The following is a 25,333-nucleotide window of genomic DNA, read 5'->3' as shown; positions in this document are numbered from 1 at the left end:
GGAATGTGAGATTTAGAATCCCAGGGACCAGAGACCAATTCAGGGCCTGCTTGGCAACTTCACCTCTCTGCCTCTCAGCCTTCTCCTTGGGGATAAATGGTGCTCCCCTCTTGTGTCGTTTTGTTGGTTCAGTGGGAGAATGAGTGACCTGTATCCCCAGCAAGTAAACCTGTCCACAGTTAAGAGTCTGCACATGACTGGGCCATGGTGGTGCATACCTTTAATCCCAGCAGAGGCAGGCTGATCTCTGAGTCTGAGGCCAGCCTTGTCTACAAAATGAGTCCTAGGATAGCCAGGACTACACACACATACACACACACACACAAAAAAAAAAAAAAAAAAAAAAAAAAAAGAAAAAAATCTGCATGCTAGACACCTACCCAACTAGCTTCCTTTTCAGTATTAATAGTCTATGTGTGCAGGCCTGTAGTCTTAGTACTCTGGAGGACTGCAAGATCAAGGGTAGCCTGGGCTACAAAGTAAAACCCTGTCTCAGGCAACAACATGTCTATGAGCTTGTAAAAACAAAACAAAATAAACAAAAAGCCTTCATCTCAAAACTCAAACCAAAGCAAGAAGCTGCCAAAGTTTCTTCTTTCAGGAGGGTGGAGGTCTGCACTCAAGGTGTGGTCAGGCTCTGGGAAGAATCCTCCCTGGGCTGGGCTGGTGGCTGCCAGTACTCGCCATCCCCTGCTTTACAACGGTCACTCCAGTTTTGCCCTCCATTCTTGAAAGAGCACACTCCTTATTTTCTCATGTTCATCCCTGCATGTGCCCTCTCTTCGGCAAGGGAGAAGGAGATGCGGAGTGGCTGAGCAGGGAAAGGGGCTTGCCGTGAAACCTGATGACCTCAGGCCAATCCTTGGGACCCACTTGGTGGAAGGGAAGAACTCAGTCTTTTTTTTTTTTTTTTTTTTTTTTGGTTTTTCGAGACAGGGTTTCTCTGTGTAGCTTTGCGCCTTTCCTGGAGCTCACTTGGTAGCCCAGGCTGGCCTCGAACTCACAGAGATCCGCCTGGCTCTGCCTCCCGAGTGCTGGGATTAAAGGCGTGCGCCACCAACGCCCGGCCAGAACTCAGTCTTGAATGCTGTCCTCTGACCTCCACGTGCATGATGTGGCATGCATGCCCCCACTAAATAAATAAGTAACATTAAGAAAAATAATGCCAAGGGGCTGAAGAGATAGCTCAGTGGTAGAGGCTGAGTGAGCTGGGGTTCAATCCCAGCTCACAAACAAACCTTAAATAGGGAGAGAATTTGGACAGGAGATGCAGCTCAGTGCTTTCCTGCCAGTGTACACAGGCTCTCTTGTATAATATTAGAGGAACCAGCCTCAATATTATATATCCCAGGGGCTCAGGAGAGAGAACTACGAACGGCGAGGACTATTTTCGGGAAATAGAATCTCAGCACACCGAGCTCTATCGTCCACTTGCTTTAATTCCTCTGACATAGCATCCTATACACACAGCTTCAGTTCTGTTCTCATGTCTAGCTCCTTTCTTGCCTGATTTCTCTCTATATTTATCTACTGCTCCCTCTAAGTTCTATCTTAATTCTCTTCTCTTAACTCTGCCTCATCTAGGTCCTTTTCATCTTGTTCTTACCCAGCTAGGGCTTTCCCATCTGGCTCTTCCTCATCTTCCATCTCATTCCTCTAGTCCTCTCTTCCAGCCCTTCAGTCTAGTTCTTCCCCATCTCAGTTTGTTCCTCTCAAGTTCTTACCTGTCTAGTTCTTCCATTCTCTTCTCTGACCTCTCCGTGCCCTGGAAGTCCCGGTATATAAAGGGAGGGTCCGAGCTAAATTGTGTAAAGCTATTACTTAACATCCACCTCACCTAGGCAGTGTCTCCTTGTGGAATTTACCTTAAGTCAGGAGACTGGCATGTGGGCTGCTATCATTGTTAGTCCTCGGAAGTTGGGGCCCACCTGGATGGTGTTTCCTGTAGTCCTTGAAAGTGGCCAAGGGAGATACCTGATTCCAGAGAAAGCCTTTCCTGAGGCTGTTCTCCAAATACCTGGAATGTGTATGTCCAGAGAGTGATCAGTCCACACTGTCAGCCCTTCTTAGGGGAAAGTCAATTGGGAAAACTATGAAAACACACATGATTTTCATAACAATACAGCTGATATATAACAAGCCAAGTAACACCAAAAACTCCTTGGGATTTGGCTTCCTCTGGAGGTATTCCCTGATTCCTCCAGGTAGTGACTTTGCCATAACCAGCTGAGTTCTTATGATATATTCCTGCGGCCCGCAGCAAGGCTCCAGTTTCAGTCTCAGTGCTGGGAGGTGGAGGGAGTCTAAGGCCAACCCTCATCTAGTATGGCTTTGCTGCTTCCCTGTAAGGGTACGTTGTCAGGTTGCAGGTTGACATGGTGTCCTGGGCACAACGTTCAATTCAGCCTGCCCACTGAGGCTTATTTTTCTCCACCAAAAAGTGAGGAAACCATAGCAGTGATTCCATGGGGTTCCTGGAGTAGTTAAATAAGATGGTCGATGTCCATGTCATAGTCAAGTTTGGTGGAATGTGTCAGGTACTTGGAAGCACCCATCAGTGTCACGTCTGAGGTGGAGGTGGCAATGGTTGTTATAGAGTCCACCATCTGTTGAGCTATGCTGAGTTGGTCAGTTAACAGACCTGGGAGCCTGTCGGAACTGACAATGTAGACATCTGCTGAGAGCCTGGAGCTCTGTTGGAGACCCTGAAGTCCAGGACAAGACCTTGGGTCTTCACTGAGCCTTAGCTTCCAAGAGGGCGGCTCCCAGAAGTCAGGAAACTGAGTCTGTTTGGCCTTTTACCTCCTCTCCAGGCCTCACTTTGATCTATAAAGGGGAAGTGTAAAGTCCAACCTCCATGGAGATCAGAGCCTCTTCCAGTCTGAAGATTGGACACACAGGGCTCTATGTCCCACAGTTCTGAAATCACAAGTTCAAAGTCAAGGGGCCAGCGGGGCTGTACCCCTCCCCCAAGGCCCGTCCACTGGGAGGGATTTTTTCCTTGCCTCTACCTTGGGTTATGGTTCCTGGAATCTCAGAGTTAGGAATGTTCAAAGTGGGGAATTCCCAGTGCTCCAGACAATTCCTGTTCAGTAACAGGGGCTTCCAGCTCCTGGAGGCACCAGGCACTCCTCAGCTGTGCCTGCATTGGCTCCTACTACAGCTCCCATCTTTACGGGGCTGCCACCTCCTCCCTGTGTCATAGGGGGACAATTGAAGGTTGGTCACAGCCTTGTAATTCAGGTACTCATACCTCAGGGTCCTTCTCTTCATCTGCAGATACCATTTACGTGGTAATCTCACATTCACAAGGACTGGGGGTTGGGATATAAATGTGTCTTTTAGAGGACTGTCTTAGTTAGGGTTTCTCTTTTTGAGGCAGGGTTTCTCTGTGTAGCTTTGGTGCCTGTCCTGGAACCCACTCTGTAGCCCAGGCCAGCCTGGAACTCATAGAGATCCACCTACATCTGCCCCCTCCACCCAGGGCTGGGATCAAAAGCATGAGCCATCTGGTGGCAACTCTTATAAAGGAAACATTTAATTGGGCTGGCTCACTTACAGAGGTTTAGTCCATTATCATTGTGACAGGGAGCATGGGGACATGGCGGTGTGCAGGCAGACATGGTGCTGGAGTAGTAGCTGAGAGTCCTACATCTTGCAGGCAACACTGAGCAAAGCTGGAGCATAAGAGACCTCAAAGCCCGCCCCCGCAGTGACACACTTCCCTCAACAAGACCACACCCACACCCACAGAGCCACATCCTCGAATAGTGGCACTCCCTATGAGATTCCGGGGGCCAGTTACATCCAAACCACCACAGGGGCACTACTGCAGTAAACCTCACCATGGTAGAGGAGGTGCCCACCTCAGTTCTCAACTCTCATGGAGGTACAGGGAATGGGGAATTTCTGGAGAAGTTAGACTTGGATCCATGACTCTGTGAGTAGACCCAGGAAGACTATTGGCAGGTGGAAGAGAGGTTGTTTTTCTTATGTGGTACTGGGGAGGATCATGCCGGGGGTGGTGGGGTGGGGTCTGCCTTGGAACCACACAGTTGCTAGGTCCTAAGAGAGAACTCACTTGCTTGTACTTCGGGGCATCCCAACAGTGGGATGGAGCATGTCCCCACTGCGTTCCTGTACAGAACCCATCTGGAACACCTGCTGTTCCCACTTTGAGTATTCCTCTGGCTCTGAGGTTCCAGGAACTTGATCTCAAGGCACTCATCAGTTAGTTTTGTCACAGCCTTATTTGTGGTAACAGGAGCGTGGACGCAGCCTTTGCATCCTTCAATGGAGGATTTCCAACTGACTTTGGTTAGGACTCATGGGTAAAGCTAGTTCAGCCGAGTGGAGTCTGTCCTTGTTCATTTACTAAGACAGGATCTCAGTTGGGCAGTGGTGCTGCCTTTAATCCCAGCACTCGGGAGGCAGAGGCAGGTGGATCTTTGTAGTTTGAGGCCAGCCTGGTCTACAGAGCAAGTTCCAGGACATCCAGAGCTACACAGAGAAACCCTGTCTCAAAAAACAAAACAAAACAAAACAAACAAGCCAAAAAAAACCCAAAAAACAAAAAAAACCCCAAGATCTCATGCATCTGCTCGGCCTCCGACTCCCTCTGTAGTTGAAGATGACTCTGAACTTCTGATCCTTTGCTGCTACTGCTAGGACTGCAGTGCTGGGACCACAGGCCTGTGCCACCACACCTGGCTTATTCAGTCCTTGGGGCTTGAACCCAGGCTTTGGCATGCTAGGCAAACACTCCACTGACATACTTCTTTGTGGGACAAGGTCTCACTATGCAGCATCACCTTGGCCTTGAACTCATGGTCTTCCTGTTTCAACTTCAAGTGTTAAGGATTACAGGCATGTACTGCCAGGCATGGACCTCTGTCTGTTTTTGTATGATTCTTGAGCTAAAAATTTCTTTTTATGTGTCTACATAAACCAGGCCTGGAGAGATGGCTCAGCAGTTAAGAGCATGGGCTTCTCTTCCAGAGGACCCAAGTTTCATTTCTAGCATCTACAAGGTGCCTCATAACTGTAACTCCAGTTCTGGGAATATGATCCCCTTTTCTGGCCTCTTCGGGTACCAGGCACGCAAGTGTTGCACATACATGCAGGCAAAATACTCATACACGTTAGCAAAAAAAAAAAAAATAGAGGAATACAGGATGGAGACCTAGTAGACGCCTAATGATGACTATTATTTGTCTAATATTCACTCTTTGGCCCTGTGCAGAAAAAGCTTGGTGACCTTTGGACTGTAAAGCAACCGCTATAAATATTAATTCGGATCTGAACACAGAAAGATGGTCACAGCACATTGCTAAGAGGAAGTTAAATAGTCTCGGAGCATGTTCCCTTTCATGGAATATGGTGTTTATGTGTTGGTGTGGTATCAGCAATAAGGGCTTCTCCAGTGTTAACACTGGCTTCCATACCTTTCTTAGGATGTGATTCTGTGTTTGAATATTGTCCAGTAAACAGCTGTTATATCCTAGGGTTGAAAAGCATTTAGGCGGAATACTAATTGTAAATGCTGGAGTGATCCAGAGAGAGTTGGGTTGGCTTTGGTCTCCACATTGAGTGTGCATCCTGAGGTCCCACAAGGTCGATTGGACAGTTGATGCTGCTGTTAATTTTTGCTCTCATGCCTCTGTTTTGGAGAAAAACAACATCATTACCACCTCCATTTAGTTGAAATCAAATTAGCTCCCTTGGATAAATGAGTCAAGATTTCTCCTGCCACCTGCAGGGCTGACTCACTTTAGACCCAGGGCAAAGAGGGTCATCCTTCAGGGGGCCTGGGTAGGTCCAAGATGAGGAAGGAGGAGGGCTGAAGAAGAGAGAGCAACCCTGCTTTGATTCTTTGGTCTGTGGCTCCTTGCTTCTGAAGTTTAAGGTACCTTGATACATTCCCACTAGTACTCATCAATGAGTACCAGGTGTCCCTCTACCTGTCCTTACTCAGGCTGCTGGGGTCAGCAGGGAGAAGGTCACAGTGCCTGGCTGATGTGGAAGACAGACATCTTAAAGCCGGGCGGTGGTGGCGCACGCCTGTAATCCCAGACTCGGGCAGCAGAGGCAGGTGGATCTCTGTGAGTTCGAGGCCAGCTTGGTCTATAGAGCTAGTCCAGGACAGGCTCCAAAGCTACAGAGAAACCCTGTCTCGAACCCCCCCCCCCCAAAAAAAAAGAAGACAGACATCTTTATATACATTCATTCCACAGATGTGTCCTGGGCAGCCGCTCTCCGCCTGGTACTGCTGGAGGCTGCAGGCTTTTAGGAGAATGAGACAAATGTTGTCCCTGCTCTTGGGATCTGATATTTAATTGACAAGGAGCATGTGAGCAACACACACAGCCCACTGAGTGCACAGGGAAGGAGAAGCTCAAACCTGAGTGCAGAGGAAACACCAGCCTTCAGGTAGACCACTAGGATCTCACCAAACCTCTTCCTGACGGTGACCTCGACAAGTTCATTACCCAACTTGATAAATTGAGGTCTGTAATTGCTGTCTACCCCATGGAGTGCTGCGGAGATTAAATGATGGAAATGGCTTGTCTGCGTGCCTGGCACACAGTAGATGCCCAATAGATGTTTATTACCCATTTGAAGCAAACCAAGGCAGAGGCACTCTCGCTGGCCAGAAACCTCAGACAGAGGTGAGTGTTTTGTTCTGAGTGGACCTCTTCCTCCTGGCCCCCTGGGTCTGTCACTGGGCCTGTGACATTATTAATAAGTCTGGTTACACCTAAGCAGCTGGGCTGTGATCAGGTTGTGTCCGATTACCCAGAGGGGCTGGGAACGTGTGAAAACCAGCCGAGTCTGGACCCATTCATTACCAGAGCAGGGAAAGCCTTGACAAAGTGAACAACAGGAAAACAGGGCGCTATGGGGCAGTGGCTTTGAGCCAGCGCTCTGTGGACTGTGTGGCTCTGGGTGTGAACTCTCACTGTCCCTTTCCAAGCTACACGTCTTTGAGATCTGTATAGCACATCAGTAGATAGAGAATTTTGTTCTTTCCTTTTTTTTTTTTTTTTTTTTTGACAGGGTTTCACTCTGTAGCTCAGGCTGGCCTTGAACTCTTGACAATCCTCCTGCTTCAGTCTCCCAAGTGCTGGAATTACAGGCATGTACCGCCAAAGGTAAGATTGTATTAACCCAAGGTTGCAGTGAGGAGGAACAGAGATCATGTGTTCGATGCTTTTGGCATAGTGCCTGGCTCATAAAAGAAAAGGCATTCCAAGAATTTGATACTGTATTATTGATTTTGAGACAAGGTCTTGCTGTGTTGCCTTGGCTGGCCTGAACTTGCTTTGTAGATCAGACCAGTCTCATACTCATTGAGCTCTACTTGCCTCTCCCTCTCAAGTGCTAGGAGTAATGGCATGCGCTACTGTGACCCCCGTCACTCCAAGAATATTGCTTCAAGAAAGCATGGAGCAGTGGTGGCGCACACCTTTGATCCCAGCACTTGGGAGGCAGAGGCAGGCGGATCTCTGTGAGTTCAAGGCCAGCCTAGTCTACAGAGTGAGTTCCAGGACAGTCAAGGGTACACAGAGAAACCCTGTCTCAAAAAACAAACAATTAAAAAAGAGAGAGAAAGAACGCAAATAACCCACTAAGATGTCAGACCAGTCCAAAGAATGCCTTATACTGAGAAGGGAAACTTTTGACCATCTCTGGGCTCCCAGGGTCAGGCGCTTGGCACTCTGACTGGCCACCCTGAATTTTCCTGAGGAGAAAATCCTTCTTTAGATTCAGTGCCCATGAGGGCAGGTTTTGAGCTGAGGAAACCCAGCTCCCCAGGCACCACGAACTGTGTATGGAGCCACTGTGGCTCTGGTTGTACGGATTAGAAGAGAGGTTCCCTCACAGAGCACACTCAGTCTCCATCTGAGGAAGAAAAATGAACAGAAGTGGTCCTCATCCTCCTGAGTCAGGCTGGTCTGACAGAAGAGTGAATGAATTTCAGGCTCAGGAGGAATGGTGTTCAGGCCCGTGGTGTTTTAAGAAGAGGAAGAATGCTGAGGTGGCTATTTGGGAGCAAGTGCCCAGGCAGCTACATAATTCAAGAAGAGCTAATGGGGATTTTTGACGTGAAAAAAAGGTTTCCTAAAAGCATTCTAGAGTCGATAGTGGTTCAGACAGAGCTCTCTCTGGGTCTGGTCCAGTGGGTGGTATTTTTTTTTTCTTTTTCCAGTGCTAAGGATAAACCCAGGGCTCTTCTGCATGCTAAGTAGGTGCTTTATCACTGAGCCACATCCCAGCCCCACAATGAAAGATGCCTGGCATCATCATTCTTCTATCACTGATTCAGTGCCCTGAAACCACATGGAGAAGGCCAGGGAGCTGGTTCAGCAGTGAAGAGCCAGAAGACCCAAGTCCAGTTCTCAAGCAGCACAGCTGCCTGTATCTCCGATTCTAGGGGATCTGATGCCCTCTTCTGGCCTCCTCAGGCACTGCACTCACTTAGCATATACACACCTACACATAAATTGAATCTTTTTTAAAAAACCCAAGTGGATAAACAGACAGACGTCAGTTTGTAATAGGGGATGAAAGGGGTAGTGCGGCAAAATGGTTAGCAGGTGCTGGCACTAGACTGCCGAGTTAAATGCCCTCTTGATGTGCTAAACTAGACGCATGATCAGGAAAAGTCACTTCATCTCTATGCTTCAGTTTTTCTTCTCTGGAAGAGGTCAACACATATTTTAGAAGGTTCTAAGTGATTGACAGAGATGCAACAAGCTGAGCAGGGTGAGGTGTGGGATTGACAGGGTAGGAGGTTGGTTGTCCACAGAGGCATTAATAAGACCCTTACTGTCCCCCCAAACCACACCTATGCACCTTGCACAGCCAGGTGATTATCCTTCCATTCTACAGGACAGCAGGACAGGAGAGCAGGGCTTTTCCCCTGGAGGCCCCCTGGACCCAGGATCAGCAAACACAGGGTGGAATGAAAAGCCAAATGGAGACAGGATGAACCCATAAGCCCCTTCCTCTGCTCTGTAGCCAGAAGTTCCCAACACAGGTGGGAGAGGAACTTTAGAAATGAATTTCTTTTTCCTTTCCCTTTTTTTTTCTTCTTTCTTTGAGACAGGGTCTTATGTAGCCCAGGCTGGCCTCATACTCACTATATAGCAGGGGATGTCCTTGAATTTCTGATCTTTCTGCCTCTACCTCCCAAGTATGAACATCATTGTCATGTGCTTCTCTGCCCAGCTCTAGAAACTGATTTTTACCTGTCCTCAGTGTGACAGTCCCCTTATAACCATCCCCCCCCCACTAGTTTCCAGGACCCTCACGTGAATCCTCTCATACACAGCTGCCTGTTCATTATTCAGGCTTCTGCTCAGCGATTGAATTTCGTCACAGCTCACCAGACAGTTGAAGGGACTCTGCAGGATAAAAGAGAGAAGCCACAGCAGACAGACCAGCGAAGATGGAGAAGCAAGTTGACAGTGCAGAGCGGAAGAAAATATAAAACTAAAACGACCAGTGTCCGCAGAGAGTTAAGAGCTGACGCTATAACCATGGCACGAGAAGCTGTAACTTTTAGTGAGAGAAGAAATAATGAGAGAAGAGAGCATCAGGAAGATAAATTACCAGAGTCTCGATAAGTTTCAACAAGTAAACAGAATGGTTGAGAGATAACGGAATGGTAATTCTCTGGAGGTTATATAGAAAAAGACATTTAAGAAAATTAGAGGCTGGAGTGGGAGGTGGTGAGTGGGTAGCGGTGCGAGCTGCATAAGCCGGGGGATCTGAGTTTGGGTCTCTGGCACTCATGTAAAAGTAGGGTGCTGGGCAAGGGAGGAGGGAGGTGGAGGTGAGCAGGTTCCAGGAGCTCTCTGGACCGCCCATCTAGCCGAAATGGCGAGCTCCAGGTTCAGGGAGAAAGCCTGTCTCCAGAAAATAAAGTGGAGACGGATAGAGGAGAACACCCGAGGTCAACCTGTGGTCTCTACACAGACGTGTGTGTGAGCACACCTTGCACTCACAAATACAAGGAAGGAAGAAAATAAGTTAGAAGATCAATCCAGGAGGCCTGTTTTATTCCGAGGAATATGAGTCTGCAGCCTGCAGATGAAAAGAGTCACCCCAAAGCACAATGTCCCCAAACGACAGACGACTAAGCTTAAAGGGAACATTCTAGGAGTTTTAGGGTTGGGGAGCAGACTACATCAGGAAACAGAATGGTTCTAGTACTTCCAGAACTGCAAGGTAGGCGATGAGGGGACCATGTCCTCAAAGTTCTGATGGGGAATTATTTCCACCTATAATCATATTTATGTTCATAATCATATTTATGTTCAAAGGAATTAGAAGTCAATATAAAGACAGTTTCAGAGGAAGCGATAGAAATGTTGCCCCTATAAGCCTTTTCTCAGGAAGTGGATACAGGGTGTGTTTCACCAAAGTGAGGGCATAAACCCATATGCAGGAAGACTTTGAAGCCAGGAAGCAAGGATAGCTAGCTAGTTTGAGATAGCATCCAGCCTCAGACACAAATGGGAGAAGGAAGTATCTAGAAGGGAGCTCACTAGAAGAACAAAGGGATACATAAATGATGAGGCTAAATAGAAAAGCATTTTATAGGTCTGATGAAGTTTAGCAAGATTCACATAGAAACAAACAAACAAACAAAAGGAACATTTAAATCCTGGAACCTATAATCCCAGTGGATGGAGGAGGATCAGGAGTTCAAGGTCATCCTCAATTACATCAAGTTCCAAGCCAGCCAAGACCAAAATGTGCTTTCAAACATTCAAACTAAATAAAGACAGTGACAAAAAAAGAGGCAGCTGTGTTTAGGGAAAAACAATCTGATATAGAAATATACAATATAGATCTGATAGGATAAAAGGGTAGATTATCGAATCTACTTTTAAAGAGCAACAACTTGCTTAAGAATGCTTTACATTGCTATGTATTTTAGTTTATTGATACAAATTTAAAGTTAATTTTATACTATATGTATATTTCTACTCTTGGTTTTTTGTTTGTTTGTTTTTGTTTTTTTGAGACAGGGTTTCTCTGTGTAGTTTTGGTGCCTGTCCTGGATCTTGCTCTGTAGCCCAGGCTGGCCTTGAACTCACAGAGATCTACATGGCTCTGCCTCCCGAGTGCTGGGATTAAAGGCATGCTCCACCACCACCTGGCTCTCTACTCTTGTTTAAGGTATTATATTTATGCAACTCATTTAAAATTGTAATGTATAATTAAGAAATACAGATTAATAATTAGTTTTCTATGATAGTCAAACTTATAGTCATGTTAGTTAAGTTTTCTAGGTATACATAGATATATTTCAATTTGGTAGATAATCTTCAACTACATCAAAGACCCCAGAAGGATATAATGTTACCTAAGTAAACAGGAAATGCATTGTAAGTAACTTCTAAAATTCTGGAAATGACAGAGACAGCTGCCTGCCTGGACAGTCATCCAAAGTTCCTCTGCAACGTTGGGATATCCATCTTCAGCCCATAGGCCTAGTCTCTCAGTCACTTTTTCCTGTGTCCTGTAGAATGTCTGACAGTCTCCTCTGTGAAGCAGGAACCCGAATGACCATCTTGCCTTGCAAAGTTCAGTGGTCATCTTCCTATGGGTCCTGCATGTCCAGTTTATACAACATATTGTCATCAGTTGACGCAAGGGCACTTTTTTGCCCAGTGGCTAACTTTTGCCACAAAGAAAGCAAACTCCATAATGGGTTTCTTCAATGCTCATTATCTTCTCTGAACTAGATTGCTGCTGCCAGGAGCAGACATGTCTCAATGTCCAGAAAGTCACAATTTTTAAAACATTTTAAATGCCATATTCTGTAGGTCTTTTAAGTGTTTGAAGAGCAAAGGAGATTAGATTTAAGGTTCTTGTTAAAAAAAAAAAAGAAAGAAAGAAAAAGAAAAAAGGATATAGATAAGAGGTAGATTATTGAATCTACTAAAAAAAGATATAGAAATGATAGAATAAAGGGTAGATTATTGAATCTACTCTGAAAAGAAAGAAGATATAGACATGATATAGATAAGAAGGTAGATTATTGAATCTACTTTTAAAAGGCAACTACTAGTTTTAAATATTTTACATTGGATTGGATTTTTATGTATTATATACAAATTATATGCATTAATACAAATTTGAGATTGATTTTGTTAGAAAATACTGCATGTATATTTCTAATCTTGTTCAGGATATTGTATCTATACAGTTCCTTTAACAATGTAATGCAATTTGCTAATCCTTGAATGTTATTACCAACTATTAGGATATAAAAAAATGAAAGTTAGTAGTTAGACATTACAATCGAACTTGTAGTCATATTAGTTATGTTTTCAAGGTCAAGCATAGATATATTTTAGATAGATAGCTCATCTTCAAACCTTCATGAAGATTACCTACCTAATTGAAACATATTTATGTATACCTAGAAAATTTAACTAACATGACTATAAGTTTGACTATTATAGAAGACTAATTAATTTGTATTTCTTAATTATACAATTTTAAATGAGTTGCATAAACATAATACCTTAAACAAGAGTAGAAATATACAGTATAACAAAATTAACTTTAAATTTGTATCAATAAACTAAAATCCATAACAATGTAAAACATTTTTAAGCAAGTTGTTGCTCTTTAAAAGTAAATTCAATAATCTACCCTTTTATCCTATCAGATATATATCCTCTACTTCTATATCATATCCCCCTTTTTTCTTTTAGGAAGAGATTGACTATGACCAATAACAATTTGTAACCAACAATCTAAACAAAGACAAGCATCCATAATTCATTTTTTTGGGGAATGTGGGTGTAGTAGTCTAGGCTACTTCCTGCTGATAGGGGGTGCTGGTAGTCTTATGGAGGATCCTGAGAAAATTTGAGATAATGGTCAAGTCCTGGGAAGACTGGCTATAACCTTCGTTGATAGATACCATATGTTGAGGTTCAGGAGGTCTGACTTGATCAAATCTGATCCATCTTAACCTGGAACAAATCCATACCCCTTTGCTTCCTGTGGAAACAGAAGCAGAGCCTCCTTTCCAAAGCAACATGTCCTTAGATCCAAATTTTGTAGTCAAGATACCTTTAAAATATACATATTGGTTTAACTGAGCAGCCTTTGTAATTAAATGTCTTTCTGCAGATAAAAATCCCAAAGACAATATAATCCTGACTCTCTGTGTGATTTCCATCTTTACATGACTTATTTTACTACTTTTACTGTCTCTTTGAAGACTTTAATTTTTAAAACTATCTGTTTCTTTATACAACTGTCTATATTCCTTTTCCTTTCTCTTTTAAGCCTACATACGTTTTTACACACATTGTAAACTGTTTGGGATTTATCCCATCTGAATCTGTCTCACTGTGAATCAACTGCTTTAAACTGCAGCATGGCTAGGACTGACATGGCAGCTTTGGCTGCTGGCTCTTTCCACCTCAGCTTTCCAACATGGTGGAACTATGTTTACTGCAGCTCTAGGGGAGCCATGCTCATCGCTGACTCTGTGAAGCAGTGGGTCTATGCCTCCATCCAGCAGCGTGTAGCCCAGAAACCTTTTCTTCTTTCCTTTTTTTTTTTCTGTACTAGCAAAAGCTATATCCACCATGCACCATGCTGTGTGGCTTGCAGACCACTGTGTACAGTGGCAGGAATCCGCCATGCTGCACTCAAGCCCATATGATGTGAACCCACCATACTGTAGCTCAAGTCCGCAGGCTATGGTGTCTCTGTACCTAGGTGTCTCCATATCTCGACTTGTATGAGACATGAAGTAGAAAGCTGTTTTTTGGCTCCATTATTGTGTGTTTCGAAGCCCTTTTTTAAAACTCTTTTAGGCCTTATGGAAATTTGAGATCCCTGTGTTGGTATGCCAAATGTAGTTGGAAGTTTTCCTGTGTCCCAGCCAGCTGTTGGGACAAATCTCTCCCCTTCACTTCCCCCAAGTAAACACACAGAGGCTTATATTAATTGTAACTGCTCAGCCATTAGCTCAGACTTATTATTGACTGGCTCTTACACTTAAATTAACCCATAATTCTTATCAATGTTTATCCACGTGGCTTGGTACCTTTTCTCAGTTCTGCCTTGTCATCTTGCTTCCTCTGTGTCTGGCTGGTGACTCCTGACTCAGCCTTTCTCTTCTCAGAATTCTCATCTGCTTATCCCGCCTGTACTTCCTGCCTGGCTACTGGCCAATCAGCATTTTATTTATCAACCAATCAGAGCAACACATATTCACAGTGTACAGAACGACATTCCACAGCAACAATCTATACAAGGATGTAAATGTCCATATGATTTACTCTTTGTTTCAGAAGTAGACAGATAACTGTAAAAAAAAAAAAAAAAGTCAATCCTGGGCTGCTGAGATGGCTCAGCAGGTAGGGCGTTTGCTGCTAAGTGTGATGTCCTCCATGTGGGAGAAGTAGCATGCATGTGTATACATACCTATAGCTCAGCAGCTGAACAAGGTCATCTGAGCCTACACATTGAGACCAGCCTGGGCAACACAGTGAGACTCTCTCTATAAAATATTAAAATATATGGTAAATATATATATATGTTTTTTAAAAGCAAACCCTGAATGTTTTTCTAAAATGCTTATTTGGTTCTCTGGGCACAGAGAAGACAGCCCTCTGCAGGTGGCAGGGCCATGACTCCTTCTGGCTTCAGGAGGAGTGGGGTGTTACCACCTGCATATGCTTTTATGACCTGGAAACTGTCTTGTCTTGTATTTTTTTTTTTTTTTTTTTTTTTTTTTGGTTTTTCAAGACAGGGTTTCTCTGCGTAGCTTTGTGCCTGTCCTGGAACTCACTCTCTAGACCAGGCTGGCCTCGAACTCACAGAGATCTGCCTGGCTCTGCCTCCTGAGTGCTGGGATTAAAGGCGTGCGCCACCACCGCCTGGCCATCTTGTCTTTCTGTACTGATCAAGTAGGACTTGGGTTAAAATGACAGGGTTTATAAAGTGAAGCAGTCCAGGACTGTTTCATAGAATGTGAGGTCTGTGAAAAGCTGGACAGATGCCGTGAGCGTGAGCCACTGAGATTCTAGGATTGTCATTATCTTGCTTAACCGAATGTAAACTCCAAGAAGTATTGTCTGAAACTGACAAATGGAGAGAAAGCCATCTAAGAATATTCTTTTGCATTTTTATTTTATATTTTATGTGTTTGGGTGTTTTGCCTGCATGTATGTCTTTGCACCATGTGTATGTAGTACCCATGGATGGCAGAAGAGGGTGTCAGATCCCCTTGGAACTGGAGTTACAGACAGTTATCAACCCCCATGTGGGTGCTGGGAACTGAACCTCTGGAAGGGCAGTCAGTTCTCTGCACTGCTGAGCCATCTCTCCAGCCCCAGATATTAAAGAAACCATTTTTTACTACGTTTATTTATTTGTATATGGGTGTGGGACATATGTGCCATGGTGTGTCTGAGAAAGTCAGAGGGCAACTTGTGGGAGTCAGTTTCCCCCTTCTGATATGTGGGTTCTGGGGATGGGAACTCAGAATTTGAGACCTAATAGTCAGGAGAACAGATGAAGCATTCACCATGGTTGCTTGTGGGGAGCAGGACTGAGGAGAGGGAGTCAACAGAGGACGATGTTGGTTCTCTGTGGCACTCTACACTTTGTGTTACATTGGCAGGAATACAATTTTCTACTTTTTTGATAGTTGTAGTTTGGAAATTTGCCCACCAGACCAATACAGAGGTGTGTCTCAGGAAAAACAGCTTGCTAGACAGCCCAGCTGAGTAGTATAGGCGTGACCAGACATAGGAAGGCATGCCAGTCTTGGGGATGGTGGTGGAGAACTGTGGAAGTTCACACAGTGCACCACGCAGATCTGCCTTTCAGAGGGGACAGCCTGAGTCCTGTGGATGATGAACTTCAAGAGAGGCTGCGACCTGAGTCCACGAGAGAGCTCCTGTGCCCTGGAGTAAGACATGATACATGTCTGAGGGAGCCTGCTGCTTTCAGGGAACAAAATGGTCCAAGTCCTCTAACTCAGGGAGTGTAGAGGAGCCAGAGTCCTGGGAGTGAAGAGAATTCCGTCAGTGAGGACACGAGGCAGTGATGTGTGCTATAGAGAGACAGAAGCAGCCCAAGAGAAGGGGATCAGAGTGGGCTTCTCGGAAGAGGCGATGTCTGAATGGAGACATGAGTTAAGTGGCAAGCGATGCAAATTTGGGGGTTGAGGGTGGCAATAGGTCCAGAAGTCCCGAGGAGGGCTGGGATTTTCAAGTTTGAGGACTAGCAGACAGGCTAGTCTGGAGGACATTAGTCAAAGAGGAGGTTTGGAGAGCCTGGACCCCAGAGGTGGCTGGAGCCAACTGACGGCACAGAGAGGGTGCTTCGGGGAGGTCCTGGGAGTTGAGAGCAGAAATGGGGTATGATTTGTTTTGCAGCTGGAGCAGGGGCCTAAGGAGGCCATCGGTGAAGGGTGGGGCTTTGGACGACAAGAGAGAGGGGGGCCCTTCAGCCCAACACAGACCAGCCCCAGCTGCCTCAGCTCCCACTCACCAGCAGCCCAGCCCCCTCTTAGGATGGAAGGATCCATCACAAATCAAAATAGCAGGCAAAGAACAGCCTCGAATTGTTCTGTGCAAGAGTGGAGAAATTAGACAAGTCAGCTGTGGGCTCGAGACCGCCTCCCACACAGCTGTGATTCGCACCCCGATGAAGACACACTTCCTAAGCCTCCCAATTCTGCTGGCTCCTAGCAAAAAGTTTTGCTGCTCCAGACCCAGAGCAAATAGTAGTTATTTTGGGACAGGCGCTGCTGGTCTTGGAGGACAATGAGGGAGTCTTTTTTTTTTTTTTTTAAACTAAAAAAACCCTCTGATACATCCCAGAAAAGTTTCAACAGCTGAAAGTTTGGTCAGTCCTTCACAAATACCAAGCAAGTACCAAGCTGGGCCTGGTGGGCTCATTCCCACCTTTAATCCCAGCACGTGGGAGGCAGAGGCAGGCAGATCTGTGAGTTCGAGGCCAGCCTGGTCTACAGAGTGAATTCCGGGACAGACAGGGTTCAACAAACAAACAAAAAGAGTTCAAGGTTATCCTTGGCTATTTATTGAGCTTGAAGCCAATGGGGGCTACTTGAGTCCTTATCTCACATCTTTCTGCCCTACCCCCAGCCCCCCAAAAAAGGAAAAAGATGCAGAGACCAAGGACTCCCTTCACAATTTCATGAGGAATCTAGACTCTAAATCCCACCTCTGATCCACTGGATTTGTTATTGTTGTTGTTGTTGTTGTGGTGGTGGTGGTGGTGGTACCGGTGGTACTGGTGGGTGGCACTACTGCCGCCGAGGATACAACCAGGCCCCCACTGGACCAGTAAGCTATACCTGCAGCTCAGGTCTGCTAAACCTGAGTCTCTGGAATTGGGCCTTTAAATTTCCATTCTTAATAAGCACACCTCTACTCCAAGCAGTTATTCTGAATGCAAGCATAAGAATCACTTCAGTCACAGCCTGAAGCCTATTGTGGGAGAAACAGGGTAATGGAAGGGCAAAGAAAGAGCAGGACTCACCTGAGATCCCATAGCCGCAGCACAGTGCCGCGGAGAGAGCCGAAGACACACACACACACACACACACACACACACACACACACACACACACACACACCGCCCTCCTGCTCTCCCAACAGTGTCTTGCTCTTTTCTTTTAGTGTCTGTTACCCAGTGTGAGGGTGCTCAGTGCTGTTTTTTATTTTGTTTTGTTGGGAGAGAGTCTCCTATAGCCTAGGCTGGCCTTGAGCCCTCTGTGTAGCCAAGGCTAACCTTGAACTCGTAATCTTCCTACTGCCACATTATCCAAATGCTGGAACTACAGGTGTGTACCACCACACCCAAAGATTTTGTTTGTATTTCCAAGACAGGGTCTTGCTATGAAGCCCAGGCTAGCCTCAAACTTGTAATCCTCCTGCCTCAGCTTCCTGAGTGCTAGGATTATGATTATGGGTATTCACTTGCCCCTCCCCGCCTGCAGGTGGGCTCTGCCTTTAGAAAATCACTTTCTCCACTTTCAGGGCCCTTCCAGCTACAACCTGACACACGAGGACTTGCTCATATCAGCCGCCCTTCCCTTTCTTACCAGTCCAAGGTGTAAGAGCGATTCTTACCTTGCCCCAGTGTGGTTGTGCTTTTATGGTGACGATGATGCTCTGGGACAGTCTCCTCCATACCATCCTGTGCCCAGCTCAGGCCCTGTACATAAGGCATCATGTCTGTATGTACTGAGCATGCAAGGGCCAGCTGGGTTGTCAATGGTTAAATGCAGCGCAGAGCGTGGAGTATGCTGGCAGTGTTAGGGGCAGTTTGGTTGCACATCTGGCCTGATGTCTGGGCTTAGACGTGTGACAATGAATGTGACTCACCTTCCTCACAGCATGGGGATAGGAAAGGGAATGAACCACAGCCTTCATAGAGGGATGGATCTACTTGGGTGGGGGCTAGGAAGCCTGGATGGAACCAGAAAGGGCCAGAAGCGCTGGTCTTCCACAGAGGACACTTCAAGGGGTGTAAGGTCCCAGCAGAATCCCTCACTCAGAGCTGACCAGTCATATTCCCCAAAGACCAGGTAAATGGCCTAACTCCCAACTTCATTCTGTATGGATGAAGAATAACATCCCAGGGCGGTGAGGATGGATTCTGCCATAAGTTGTTCTCTGACCTCTGCTGGGCAAGCACTCTGGTAGCTGAGCTACAATCTTTGTCCTGAGTGCATAATCCCTGGGCTCAGGGCTACATGCTATATCACTTCACTAAATTTTCACAACTGTAAAAATTACGTTCCCCGACCCCTGACCCCTTCCCCCTTCTTTTTTTTGGATCCAAGTTGTCATTATGCTGCTCAAGCTGGCCTTGAACTCATAATTTTTCTGCTTCAGCCTCCTCAGTGATTGGATCATAGGTTCCAGAGAGATCCTTACCCATCTGCTTCCGGGAGAAGGGGTGATGGTCAGCTGGGCTCCAATCTCACCTTGGCTCCCAACCTTTTTACTTTTTTTTTTTTTTTTGAGAAATCACGTAGCCCAGGCTGGTCCTGAACTCTCAGTCTTTGTGGGTTAGCCTCCTGAGTGCTCGGATGATAGGCATTGACACCACACGGGCCCTGCCCTTTACTCCCCCAGTCTAATGGAAACTGAAGTCCATGAAGTGGATAGTGACCCGTGCTCTTCCTTCTAAGGTATACTAAGTTGAAGACTGCCACCAACATCTACATCTTCAACCTGGCCTTGGCTGATGCGCTGGCCACCAGCACGCTGCCCTTCCAGAGTGCCAAGTACCTGATGGAAACATGGCCGTTTGGAGAGCTGCTGTGCAAGGCTGTGCTGTCCATTGACTACTACAACATGTTCACCAGCATCTTCACGCTCACTATGATGAGTGTGGACCGCTACATTGCCGTCTGCCACCCTGTCAAGGCCTTGGACTTCCGGACGCCTGCCAAGGCCAAGCTGATCAACATATGCATCTGGGTCCTGGCGTCAGGTGTTGGGGTCCCCATCATGGTCATGGCAGTGACCCGACCCCGGGGTGAGTGAGAGAGGAAGCTGCAGCATGGGTCTCGGCCTGACTGCCTGTTGGCCTCTGTGAATTTCCAAGGCATTTATTTGGGCAAGTGGGAGTGATTTCCGGTGGTGGCATGGGTTACAGAGCGATGAACGGAGAGGATTGTCCCATGGGGTGGAGAGTCAGCCAATGGGGAGTGTGGGTGGATGAATGAAAACAGAATCAAATCAGGTGGTTTAGTTCCAGCCTCCCAGGCAGGCATCCAGTGGTTGGTTAGGTTGCTGGCCAGGACCGTAGATTCCAGGGAGATGGATAAATGCCAAAGTGTGATGGCCACTGACCAGTGAGCAGCAGAGGCCACAGGATCTGCAGACCCATCCGAAACTCCCTGTTATCCCTCTTTGAAAACCACTGGAGAGATGGCTCAATGGTTAAGAGTACATACTTTTTTTTGTGAGGACCTGAGTTCAATTCCCAGCACCCACATCAGATGGCTTACAGCTGCCTGTAACCCCAGCTCCAGGAGGAATCTCACACACCTCTGACCTCTGTGGGCACTTGCATTCATGTACCCATCCCCTCCCCCATACATATAATTAAGATAATAAAAAGAAAAAGAAAACCATGGGAAGTCGGGTATATAATATATACAGGGCTATAATCCCGACTCTCAGGAGCTTGAAGCAGGAAGACCAGCCTGGGCTGTGTAGTAAGAATCTGGAGAGAAGGGCTTAGTGGGAGGATGGAGCTCAGTTGGTAGAGTGCTTACCCAGCATGCACAGAGCCCTGGGACCAATCCCCAGCACTTCATAAATCAGGCTGCTGTATACCTATAAGACTTGCAAGAAGATCAGACATTCAGGGCTAGCTTTAGCTCTATAATGAGTTTTAGGCCACGCTGGGCTACATAAAACCCTGACTCAAAAACAAAGAAAGAAAAATAAGGAGGGGGAAAAAAAAACATTGGCTAAATGATCAAAGAGAGACCTAGAGAAGGACCTGAATGGCCTGCAGGGAGTGGCAGACAGGTGCATCTCCTGGGGCATCTTTATTAGTCTCTATAGCTGCTGTAACAAACACCCCCAAAGTTCAGGGGCTTGACATGGAAGTTTATTTCTCAGTCCACTACAACCCACTAGGAGGAAGAGGATAGTTTGCGGGTAACCCAGGCTCCCAGGGAAGGTGCCCAAATCTTCCACTGTTGGTGTCTGGCCAGCACATAAATACAGAAGGAAGTCAGGAGAAATCATAACCACTTTTCAATGTTAGCATCCATCCTTTCCTAGTGTTGGCTGCTCATATGGCCCTACATTCATGTAAGGAAGGGGGCCTCTACATTAGTAACAACCTCTGAGCGGTACCTCCTCATAGACAAGACAGGACACCTCTCTCTCTCCCTTTCTCTCTTTCTCTCTTCCTCCTTCCCTCCTCTCTCTCTCTCTCTCTCTCTCTCTCTCTCTGTCTCTCTCTCTCTCTCTCTCTCTGTCTCTCTCTCTAACTGAGGTACAATGTAGAGTGATACATGCCCATAACCCCAGCACACAGGAGACAGAAGAATTCTGAATCCAAGGCCACTTTATATTATGTATCCAGACGTTGATTGAAAGAAAAAAGAAAACAGAACCAAGTCAGGTGGTTTAGTTCCAGCCTCCCAGGCAGGCATTTGATGGAACTTGACCTTCGTCCCAAGGCTCCTGCTCTCAGGTCTCTCCTTCCTTTTGGTCCCTGGGTAGAAGTCTGTAGAGGCTTGATTCTCAGGGTAGGGAAGGGGATGAGGGTTTGTGGGAAACTTCTTAGACACCTCGACCCTTGAAAGGGCAGAGCCCCCAGTGCCATTATACAGCCTTGGAGCAATTGGGTTTGACTGAGCAGCAGGGCCCCATTGCTCTGTCAGCCCTGCTGGAAGTTGAGCCAAATGGACCTCCTGACTCCTCCCTCTCCCATACACACACTGATCCTCAGTCATCCCCAGGGGTCCTGCCAGCCTGAAGTACCACAGACATTTTGTGGATCTCCCGCCCACATCTTTCTTTCTTTTTTTTAAATTTTATTTTATTTGCATGTATGTCTATGTGAGGGTGTCAGATCTTGGAGTTACAGTTGTTAGCTGTCATGTGGGTGCTGGGAATTGAACCGAGGTCGTCTGGAAGAACAGGCAGGGCTCTTTAACCACTGAGCCATCTCTCCAGCTCTCCAGCCCCTTTCTTCTAACTCTCAGGCTGCCAGTCTACTGTGTGGCATCCCCTGGGCAGAGATTGTGGGCATCCCCTGGGCAGCTTCCGACCTGCATCAGAAGCCTGAAACATCCTCTGAGACACTCCTGTGGCCCAAGCCTGTTCTCCAGGAAGCATCCCTTCCTCTCTCTGCAGGGCTGGCTGTTGGGAAGGACACTGTTGTTTTACTTCCCTTTTGGATATAGTCTCACTATGTGACTTTGTCTAGCCTTGCCCTTGAGACGCTCTTGCCTCAGGCTCCTGAGTGGTGGTTTGTGCCACCTCACCTGGTGCAAGGTTGTTGCTGGCATTAGCTGAGATCTGCATGCTGTCCTTTAACCTCCACATATATGTGTGTGGCACATACACCCAGAGAGCAAATCAATCTAACCATAACTAAAGAAATGTGCATTTGACTATTAGCCTCACCATAAGGAAGCTCGAAGTCAGTAAGTAATTTGCCCAAGGCCATACACATCTGGGCTGGAGTCAGGCCCCAACTCAGGCTTTTTTTTTTTCATAGAATTTCATATAGCTCAGGCTAGTCTAGAAGCTAATGTAGTCAAGGATGACCTTGAACTTGTGCTCTTCCTTACCTCTATCTTCTGAGTTGCTTGGGTTACAAGCATGTACCATCAGGTCAAGTTTATACAGTGCTGGGATTTGAACCTAGGGCCTAGTGCCTGCTAGGCAAGTCTTCTAGCAACTGAATTACATCCCCAGCCCTAACTCACCCTCTAATTCAATCTTCAGTACTGATGACCCACAGGAGCAATTTTGGAAATGGGTAGGGGGTCTGCTGAGTTAGCACAATGATAAATTATTAATGCTATCCATGGACATAGAGGCTTACAAGAGTCTGAGAGAAGACACAGAAGAGGACCTCCCAGAAAGGCCAATTCTGGGGTCTTTAAGCATATGAAGGAGTTCACCAAGTAAAGGGACAGTCTAGGTGTCAGTCAGTCATCCTAGAGGGGATAAGCAGACAGAGCTCCTTAGGCACACAGACCTCTGACCCCTGTCTTTCCTTGTTTCCCGGGCTCAGATGGAGCAGTGGTATGCATGCTCCAGTTCCCCAGCCCCAGCTGGTACTGGGACACGGTGACCAAGATCTGCGTCTTCCTCTTCGCCTTCGTGGTGCCGATCCTCATCATCACGGTGTGCTACGGCCTCATGCTGCTGCGCCTGCGCAGTGTGCGCCTTCTGTCCGGCTCCAAGGAGAAGGACCGCAGCCTGCGGCGCATCACCCGTATGGTGCTGGTGGTGGTGGGCGCCTTCGTAGTGTGCTGGGCGCCCATCCACATCTTCGTCATCGTCTGGACGCTGGTGGACATCAATCGGCACGATCCACTTGTGGTGGCCGCGCTGCACCTGTGCATTGCGCTGGGCTACGCCAACAGCAGCCTCAACCCCGTGCTCTACGCCTTCCTGGACGAGAACTTCAAGCGCTGCTTCCGCCAGCTTTGTCGCGGGCCCTGCGGTGGCGGCCGTCAGGAACCCGGCAGCCTCCGCCGTGCCCGCCAGGCCACCGCGCGTGAGCGCGTCACTGCCTGCACCCCCTCCGACGGCCCTGGCGGTGGTGCTGCGGCCTGACCTACCCCGCCCTACCCCTAAGCACCCCACCCAAGTGAAGGGACCTGGTGCCAGGCCACACTGAGGCCCCTGGGAGGCCCGAGGCCACCGTCTGGGCAGCTGGAATGGGGCCTGCACAGAGGGGTGGCCTCCGGTAGGGGCGGGGCAGGAGGGATCCAAGGCTCTGGGTTGGAGGGGTAGGGGCAGAGCTGGCGACTCCAGAGAGTGAGAAACATTGGAGGCTCGAAATTGGATCCATTGATTAGTAAAGGCCTCTCCCATGGGGCAAAGCTTCAAGCCTGGGGGCAGCCTCGGGCTCTGGCCTTTTGAACACCCAGTTCCAGTCTAAGATCTGAGGATTCCAGCTTTAGAAACCAGGAGGGGCAGTGATGGGGTCGATGACTTGATGATGGCTGTGAGATTCTGAGCCTTTGTGTTATGGGGAGGAGCCTCTTCTTAGGGGAGGTGAGAGGACCGACCAGGTAGCCAGGAAGGGTACTTAAGGGTTTGGTCAGGAGATAACTCCCCCTCCTCGGGGCGAGGCGGCGGGGGGTGGGGAGTGGAGGGGATGGCCTCAGTTTGGAGAAGAGTACAGGCTCTCACTCCGCTCTAACTAACTGGCTAAACTTGCTGATGCTAGGTCCAATTTAACTTCTCTATAGAGAGACTGTAAGCCGGGCCTGATGGGGTAGCCTTGTGTCATCCCAGTCATACTGGAGGCAGAGGCTGGAGTTATAGACAAGCCTGGGCAACTTAGTGTCTAAAAATAAGAAGTAAAGAGGGCTGGGGGTGTAGCTCAGTGGCAGGGTGTTTATGTGAGCCTCTGGGACCAGTGAAACAAAACAACCCTCCAAACCACAGCAAAACCAAACAAAAAATAAACCGTGTTGGTGACTCTGAATTGGATGTCATCCAGAACCAGGCGTCCCTGTGGGGCTGGAGACAGGTCAGTGGGGCAGGAGCATGGCTCCCTGGATACTGGAGCAAGGCCCCCAGAATCAAGTTGGGTTTCTTTGGTTTTTCGAAACAGGGTTTCTCTGTGTAGCCCTGGCTGTCCTGGAACTCACTTTGTAGACCAGGCTGGCCGTGAACTCTCAGAGATCCGACTGCCTCTGCCTGGGATTAAAGGTGTACACCACTACTGCCTGGCCCAGAATTAAGTTCTAATAGGACCCTCAAGGCTCAGAAGGATTCTGAGAAGGTTCCAGGACTCCAAAACCCAGTGAGCCTTTGTGCCAAGAAGTGGAAGTAGAGTTGGCTCAGTGGTTATGTGCACTTGTTGCCCTTGCAGAAGACACAGGTTCGATTCCCAGCACCCACATGGTGGCTCACAACCATCTGTAACTCCAGTCCCAGTCAATCTGATGTCCTCTTCTGACCTCTCTGGGCATCAGGCATGAACATGGTGTATGCACACATATGCAGGCAAAATACTCAGACACATAAAATAAGTCTTTTAAAAATACAAAAGTTGGGGGGCTGGAGAGATGGCTCAGAGGTTGAGAGCACCGGCTGCTCTTCCAGAAGTCCTGAGTTCAATTCCCAGCACCCACATGATGGCTCACAACCATCTGTAATGAGATCTGCCACCCTCTTTTGTATACATAATAAATAAATAAATTTAAAAAAAAAAACCACAAAAGCTTGGCATAGTGGCGCACGCCTTTAATCCCAGCACTTACGAGGCAGAGGCAGGCGGATCTCTGTGAGTTTGAGTCCAGCCTGATCTACAGAGTGAGTTCCAGGACAGCCAGGGATATATAGTGAGACCCCCTCTCAAAAAGCAAAATGAAGTCAGGCGGTGGGTGGCCGATGCCTTTAATCCCAGCACTTGGGAGGCCAGGTGTATCTCTGTGAGTTCAAGGCCAGCCTGGTCTACAGAGCGAGATCCAGGACAGGCACCAAAACTACACAGAGAAACCTTGTCTTGAAAAACCAAGAAACAAAACAAAAACAAGCAAAATGAAACAACAGTGTGATTTGGGGAGAGAGAAGACAGCAAG

At 47.2% G+C, this 25,333-nt stretch overlaps 1 protein-coding gene across 1 annotated transcript in view; it reads left to right on the top strand.

Moving 5' to 3' along the window:
- The window catches only part of Oprd1 (opioid receptor delta 1), a 38,158-nt gene extending 13,222 nt beyond the window's left edge, over window positions 1–24,936 (top strand). The window contains exons 2-3 of the mRNA XM_006975579.4: window positions 19,220–19,569; window positions 22,804–24,936. Coding sequence (XP_006975641.1) covers window positions 19,220–19,569; window positions 22,804–23,351 — 898 coding nt within the window. The 3' untranslated portion in view covers window positions 23,352–24,936. The remainder of the gene's footprint in view (window positions 1–19,219; window positions 19,570–22,803) is intronic.
- Window positions 24,937–25,333: the final 397 nt, after the last annotated feature.

This window comes from Peromyscus maniculatus, chromosome 2, assembly GCF_049852395.1.
Source record: "Peromyscus maniculatus bairdii isolate BWxNUB_F1_BW_parent chromosome 2, HU_Pman_BW_mat_3.1, whole genome shotgun sequence".
In the NCBI taxonomy this organism is placed as follows: Eukaryota; Metazoa; Chordata; class Mammalia; order Rodentia; family Cricetidae; genus Peromyscus; species Peromyscus maniculatus.
Note: the sequence above shows the minus strand (reverse complement) of the source record. Positions and strands in the feature narration are given on the sequence as shown.